Here is an 8,068-nt window from a genome sequence, read left to right as displayed (position 1 = left end):
TTGGAGTTAGGCTTTGGTAGCGTGGAGTTTTTCAAATGAACCATGGAATGTTGTTTAATTAGTCTATCTGATTGTTTCACCTTTCGTAAAAGAGGGGAAATACTAGACTTTTTTTGTGTTAAGCAGCTTTAGGGTACTGCCATCTACGCGTGAATGAGAGCATCGTGTTATAATAGTCCTTGATCACAAATTGGGGAGAGCAGGACACTCGAAAGTATTCATCCGTTGAAGCGAACGGAGACAATATAATGGTGTCAACTCTGGAACTTGAAACTCCGTTTTATCGATCATGAGATTGACAGATTGTCCTATAGGCAATAATATAATATCAGCTGCAAGGAACTAAGTGGCTTCATTATGTGGGCCTAGTTGGTGCGATAAGATTTTGGTTTTTTAACCAAACGGTTTTTTTAACCAAACGGTTGAACGGTTTTCTCACAGTTAACAGTTTGAATCCTATCTTAATGGTTGTTTGACTGTTATGCGTTGAAACTTTTGATTAGTTAGTACTTTTCTTTCCAGCTACCTCCTTTGAATGTCCCGAAAATGAGAAATATAGCTTTTGTAATGCTCATTGTCAAAGTAATTGCACAACGCTGATGAATCCAGTTCCTTGTTCTGATGAATGCATCTCGGGTTGCGTTTGTAATGAAGATTATGTTAGAGATCGTAACGGAGAATGCATTCCTATAGAGCAGTGCATATTATTAGAAGACAACCTAACAGAAGGTAAGCATAGAATATTAAATCATTTGATTACTTCCACATTTTTCATAGGAATTCTGTTTAAAAAAAATTGAACTATCATGTTCCTATGCGCCAGAAAAATCCCTAAAATCAATTTTTTAATTTATCAAAAATCTTGCATTTTTCGTTTGACTCATATCTCACACACCTAATCTCATGTCGCCCACACATAAATCCTCATGTCTCACACATATTGAGGTGGCCCAGGTTCAAATCTCAGCCTTGGCTGGTCGATATGAATTCTGCTGTCGGGTCGCACTGAACACATTGCTGATTTAGAATATACTTAGTGGTAGACAGATAATGTGTTAGAATCCCATTGCTCTGAGCCGTGATGGCATAGAGGATAGATCGTTTACTTTCCAATGAGATGACCCGGGCTCGAATCTCAGCGAAGGCCGCTCGATACGACTTTCGCATCCGGCTTGCACTGACCGCAGGTCTGATGTAAAAATATCCTCAGCGGTAGACGGATTATGAGATCCTTTGTTATCATGATAACCGAGATAGGTTTTCGTGATTTTACTCTCCATGTAAAGCAAATGCTGGTTAGTTTCATCAAACAGTATTCCAAGAAGGCAGATTTTGCCCAATACTTGATCCAGGAGTTCCCTTATCTTCTGGATTGGGTTTAAAATAACAAGGAGTTAAACATTAATCGTCGTTAACTCAAAATTGAGAAGATTTTTAAAAAGTCTATTATAATATGGAATAAAATAAAATAAAATTAAATCCTGAAGCCAGTAGTAAACTGTAAAAACTGTGGTGTAATATCTCTCCGAATATGATACTCCAGAACACTTCCGGGTGAACACCAAATCGAGCATTCATAAGCGTTTTAAAGGGTGTAATTTAAATTTAAACACTTAAAATTGAATAATGTTGCACCAAATACCCACACGAAAACTATTTTCACCAGTGTTGGCGCACTTTGAATATCAAACATTGCAAGTAAAATATCGCGAGTAATTTGCTTACAATCTGGAATAAGTTGATTATAGTTTGTTTTAATTTCCAATTCTGATATTTATCAAAAATTTGTCTTTAAATATGTACATGTGCGTTTAGTACTGTTAGGAGAATTATATTTTAATTTTCAAAATATCTGAAAATTGTATTAACTGATTTCATAATGTTTTATTTCTATCCACTTCCTTTTCTATTAAACCCAGTTCAAATTTATACACCTTGGGGTAAAGTTGCTACAACTATTTTTGCTATGCAGATACATTAAAATTTTTACAGTGTGTATATGTTCTATCGAATTTAATCGGCATTTATTAAAGTAAAACAAGAGTAAGATTCACAATTTTGCAAAGATTAGAAGTCGTAGTCAATACTTGAGCTGATAAACCATTTTCCACAGTGCTCTTGTTTGGGTATAGTGCCTCGTTGTGGAGTGTCAAAATTAGGCAATGACTTTTAATTTCATATTTATTTTCAAGTAGCAGAATTTTCTGCGTTTTTATTGCATCCTCGTTCTTAAAATTATTGTAAAAAATTTTTCTTCTCATGATTCTCAGTTATGTTTTAGATAATATAAAGTTGTTTTAAAATAGGCAAGAGATCTATTTATTTAACAATTTTTGTAAATTAGCCAAACCTTATTTTTTATTTATTTATTTACTTTTTGCATTTCAGTAACTTATTTTTATAATATGATTCAAAATGCTGTTGTTGTATTCCGTAACAAAGAATCATCAGCAATATTTATATATTTATAAATAGTATGATATAAATTCAACACTAGATACTTACTCAATTAAAATATTGTGATAAAGTATTATCTTTTCAAATTTTTCCTGTTAAAACGGATTTTAAGTTTGGTAATCGAATAACTTAGCTATAATTAATTTTGATTCAACCAAATTTTTCCGTACTTTTATTCATCGAAAACGCGAATAAAAAAAAGAGAAAAACAGACAAACATAGCAGCTATTTAGCTCACAACTAAACACTAGCTGCAGTACACATATGACAATTGAAATTAAATACCCTATTTTTATTACACAAACTGGTCTGATGGTAATAGTAATAGTTCCTTTATTTACGTCACACTAAAGCTGCGCGCAGAATGGGCTATTAACTATGGTATAGGAAACATCCCTCAGGATGATAAGACATGCCATGACAGTTTTGATCCTCTGTAGAGGGGATGGCACCCCCGCTTCGGTAGCCCAACGATCTGCACGAGAAGTCGAGCACTTTACGATAGAACAGTTTAACGAGGACCAATACAGCACACCCTCGGTTCCTATGGTGATCAAAGTGGTTACTCTTCTGCTTGCTGATTACAGCCAGTGATGCTTGACTTCGGTGAACCGGTGACAGGGAACCGTGTTTTTACGATCAGTTCACTGCGGGACAAAACTAAAGAGTTATAAATTATGAGATACGTTTTGAAATTTTAAGAATGCGTATAACAAATATCACAATATATGTTTAAAAATTTTTGCTTACTAAGTCTAATATTAATATGACAAAATTAGTTTTACCAGTTTAAGACGTTTACTTTAGAAGAAGAAGAAGATGAAGATTTCTGCCCACCGAAGGAATTTTTCAGTTCATGCCTTGCTCACTGCCAAAGGAATTGCAGCAATTGGAGTGATCCCTCAGTGGTATGTTTAAAAATATGTGTACCTGGATGTATTTGCGATAATGGTCTGGTTAGAGGACCTTATGGAAATTGCATACAACCTCGCAAGTGTCCAACACGCCATACCTTGCAAAGTGTCTCAGGTTTGTATGGCTATTTGCCATTAAAATATGAAACTAAATAACAAAAAAAAGTGGTATGATGGAGGAGATTTAAAAAAAAATATTTGTAATATGTAAACGGGAGAAAAATACTTTTGTAATAAAAAAAATAATATCGATTGTAATTTTTTAACAATGAATTAAATACTTGAAATATCAAGTATAATATATAAAACATCAAATATAATCTATGAAAAACCACATTTAATCTGTGAACCAGTAATTAAAAATGCGTAGAACAATACATGAAAACTCAAAAAGCAAAATATATAAGCACAGTACACACACACAAAAAGAATTACCCTGAATATGCACATTCCTGCTTTATGCACAGGATGCGTATTTCTTTCAAAGATAACTTTTCAAGATAACCTTCAAAGATATAATAATTAAGAATTAACTCAATAACTAAGAAACTTAAAGTAATCGGCTTCAACCGTTTACTTGCATCGCTTTATGTACAATGCGGAAAAAAAAGAATCACCCTGAATGGCTTTTGATCTAATGATCGAATCCTCACGTTCTAGGACTCGACTTAACCAGGACTAAACTTAATGGTATGAGAGGGTGACATAAAATATTCTCATTAAATTATTCAGGCGATATTTTAAGTTACAAAAAATACACCAAATACAAGCACATACTGTCACTAAATAAACATACCCTTTCGACAGATTTGAATTTTAATAACTCTGAAAATACGGGAGTAACCTTCATCCTGGAGGTATGGTTCGAATAGTTTGGTCACAAGAGTGGTAATTAATGGTAATTTTATTTTTTGTACAAAATTATAAAATTGGTTTATCCAAGGACAATTCTATGCAAAAAGTAATTTGTATTTATTACTTTTGTCATTAAATTTAATTATAGTCAAAAATTCAAAAAAGTGAAAAAATGTTTACATTTATTTACAGAATGTAGTTTTATAAGGCAAAATATAAAACTTGGACGAAATCGGTCAAATAGTTCCAGAGAAATATAATTTTAAAGAAGAGGTATATTAAAAATTCGATTTCTATTGGACTATTTGACTAATTTCGTACAAATTTTTTAGGTTGCTTTATAAAATTAGTTTAAAATGGTGAAAAAAACTGTTTTCCTTATAGTTCATAATTTCTTCTACTATTATTAAATAAAACAATAAATCATTATTAAAAATTATTTTTTGCATGGACTTATCTTTAGATAATCGAGTTTTATAATTATGTGCAAATTTTTTTTTGATTTGTTTTAAAAATTATTGAGACATGGTGAAATTCGTAAAATGCAAAATTAACAATGAAGTATCTAATTTTGGACCTTTTCGTGACCAAACTATTTGAACTATAGCTCCAGGATTGTGGCTATCCATTAGGCTCACCCTTTCGAACCTTTAAGATTCAGTACGTGAAGATCTGATTATTAGATCAAAGTTATTCAGGGTGATTCCATTTCCCCCCGCATTGAGCATAAATTAAAACAAGCAAACGCTTGAAGCAGATTCCTAGTTATTAAGTTGATTTAATTTTATTTTATAACCGTCGTTGAAAAGTGGATCCAGCTTTGAGTTTATGATTTGTAATGTTCAACTCCATAGCCTTGTAATTTTGAACTCAGTCCAGAAGGGAAGAAAAATCCTGGATCACGCATTGATTGAAATTTGCCTTTGTGGAGGACTTTTTGATGAAGCTAAAATGCATTTTCGATACATGCAGACAAAAGCACGGAAACCTCCCATGATTAGTCCGACGGTAAGAGGATTTTAACCCATGAATCCGTTTCCCACTTGGGATATTCTACGTCAGCATTGGGATCGGTGCAAGCTGGGTGCGGAATTCATTCTGACCAGTCAACGCTGGGAATCGAAACCGGATCCCCACATCGGGAGGCGAGCAATCACGTCTCTTGTTAAGTAGACTGTCAGATTACCTGTATCTTTGAAGGTAATCTTAAAAAGTTATCTTGAAAAGTGATATTGAAAAGTTTTGAAAAGAAATACGCATCCTTTGCACCTTTGTAGAAAAAACCGCTAAACACATTTTCCCTAAGCCTCGATGATTGAAATTCAATCAAGTTAACCATGATAAAGAATTAGAGGTTTCTTTTTAATGGTCAATTTTACTTTCGTTATATCACATTCCAAAGACATAATTTTATTGATAAAAATTGTCTCCGTGTGGAATAAAAATTAAGAATTCATTATCAAAGATTCGGATGGAAAAGATTTTTTTAAATATTTAGATTCAGTTCTTTATATAGGGTTATGTTTTATACACGTATAAAACATAACCCTAATTAAAAAGAAACAAATTAGTCAGTCACTTTGAAGGGTTTACTTGGTAGTGGAGGATGACGTATGTGGGTATGTGTGTAATACAGGGTTAGTATTTCATTGACGTTGATTTTATTACGGGTGTTTAAGGTTTCCTTTTAATGTAACGCAAATGTGTGTTTTTGCGGATCAAACCAATACCTTCTAAAAGAGAGGAGGCCCCAACTCGGGTTACTATAAACAAGAAATTTGAACCTTTAGTAGTCTAAACATAGAGACATCTTTCGTATTCACCCCCCACTGCCCTGCTTAGCCCGAAGTTAGTGACATCTTTCTTACTTCGTTTCGTTTCTTATTCGTATTGTCGGACTACTAGATTAATCCATACTGAAGCCTTCTCTCTTCTAGAAGGTGTTGCTCAAACTCTTTTATGAAGATATATTATCCGAATGATTTAATTGTTATTCTATTGAACATTATTAGGTTTCATAAACATGCTGCGTTTCTTTAAAATTATTTTGAAGCTTTCAACTAGGAATTTCTATACTTCACAAAGATAAGTAATTAGGGCCATTGACAATGATTAGGAATTAAAGATTACAAAAAATTAAAATAATGCGTTTAATATGCATCTGATTTTGTTAAATAAACCCCGGAAGCGTCATGTTTCCTTTCAGTATATGTTTTGTTACTCGTTGTTCGTTATGAAAAAGATAGATTAAGATGCAACAAATTAAGCTTCAGAAGAACTATCTGCTTAAATGTAATGATTTATTTACATGCCTTTGCTCAAATTTAGAAAAAATTCTAATTACAATAAAATTTCTAAAAACATTTATCACATTAATAATAAAAAGTTTTATTAAATGGGTTGTAGGATTTTAAGGTGTCCCAGAATTTGCGCAGGATTGGAATTACATAGAAAATTAATTGATTTAAAGTTGGCAACTGAATAAAGAAAACAGCTTGGCTGCTTACTGTTTAGGGTTAGCAAAAATGCGACCTTACTCGAGAGAACACGCTTTCCTCATTGAACAACATTTCAAAATTTTAATTCCAGTATAAGAAATTTCCTGGAGGTTTTTCTCTCTTGGTTTGGTGATCAGAAACAACTCCTTCTTTGGATTTCTTTCTATAGGGTAATAGGAAATCAGAGGTCTATGACGACAAGTCCACAGTCATCCGTATACTGAAGAAGGAGATTCAACAGTGCATCAACAAAATTTAGCCACAGTCATGTACAAGCAAAATGATCATAATTTTCGATACAAATGTGTGTATATGCCAGCAGAGCCCGGGAGGTCATTTGCCCAAATCCCTATTGTATATATTCACTATTCCATATTACCATATTTTAAGTTCTTCATGGTCATCATAAGAAAATAAAATTGAAAAAAAAAAGAAAACTGCATTTTCTATTTAACTCATATCTTGCCTAAATATTGAGACGTCCTTACAGTTTTATAATTTTTGAAATGTTATATTTATATAGGTACTATACCCATGGATTGCCCAGTTGATGAACATTTTGAAGAATGTAAAGCTCATTGCCAAAAGAATTGCTCTAATTGGGACCAAGAAATGGAATGCTCACGAATGTGCGTCTCTGGGTGTGTTTGTGATGAAGGCTTTGTTCGTGGTCCATATGGAAAGTGTGTCTTAACAGAAAAATGCTCTTCATTGAGTCAAAAGCCTAAAAACAACTTCAAAAGTAAGTTTAAAATTCATTGGAATACTTTATATTATGCTGATTGTGTAGCTTTTCAATTTTAGCCAAAAATCTTTCCGTGAATTTTAATATTTATTATTCATAAATAATCTGAATTACCCAGAAATTATGCTAAGATGAATGCTTATTGCTGACAGAAATAAAAAATTCCAGACATAAAATGGCTGTTATTTTTTAATAAGTTAAAAAAAGCACACAAGGGAAAAAATGAATTTTTTTGAGTTGCTGAAGCAGCATTGTGTATTTATTCGCAAACACATTCGTTTATTTCTAAATATGAGTTTTAAAACTTTGTCCCCCGGTCACGAGTTAACTTATCGTACACTGGGAAAAAAGTCTGATCAAAACTACCAGAATATGGGAAAATTTACAGCGCTTCTGGCTCAATGGGAAGGCCTAAGATCTCGTTAATTTTTACCGATGAGCTTTGGTAACGAGGTTTGTAAAATGAACTATAAAATAAGGTTTTATTACAATGTTCTTCTGCAGTAGCTGTGAAAAATTTATCATGCTACCTTGGGCATGGCATTATAACCATTTATTTAGTTAAATTTACTTTTCAATTGGGTATACTATAGCCTACG

At 32.8% G+C, this 8,068-nt stretch overlaps 1 protein-coding gene across 1 annotated transcript; it reads left to right on the top strand.

Annotated features, from left to right (window-relative positions):
* Nucleotides 1–502: 502 nt before the first annotated feature.
* On the top strand, nucleotides 503–7,466 carry LOC122273056 (inducible metalloproteinase inhibitor protein-like; the record flags this gene model as incomplete). The annotated part of the gene is made up of 3 exons (XM_043057110.2): nucleotides 503–729; nucleotides 3,265–3,486; nucleotides 7,248–7,466. Coding segments are annotated over exons 1-3 (571 nt in total), but the record flags the coding sequence as incomplete, so codon positions are not given.
* Between the last annotated feature and the right edge of the window lie 602 nt (nucleotides 7,467–8,068).

This window comes from Parasteatoda tepidariorum, unplaced genomic scaffold (assembly GCF_043381705.1).
Source record: "Parasteatoda tepidariorum isolate YZ-2023 unplaced genomic scaffold, CAS_Ptep_4.0 HiC_scaffold_2139, whole genome shotgun sequence".
Lineage (NCBI taxonomy): Eukaryota > Metazoa > Arthropoda > Arachnida > Araneae > Theridiidae > Parasteatoda > Parasteatoda tepidariorum.
Note: the sequence above shows the minus strand (reverse complement) of the source record. Positions and strands in the feature narration are given on the sequence as shown.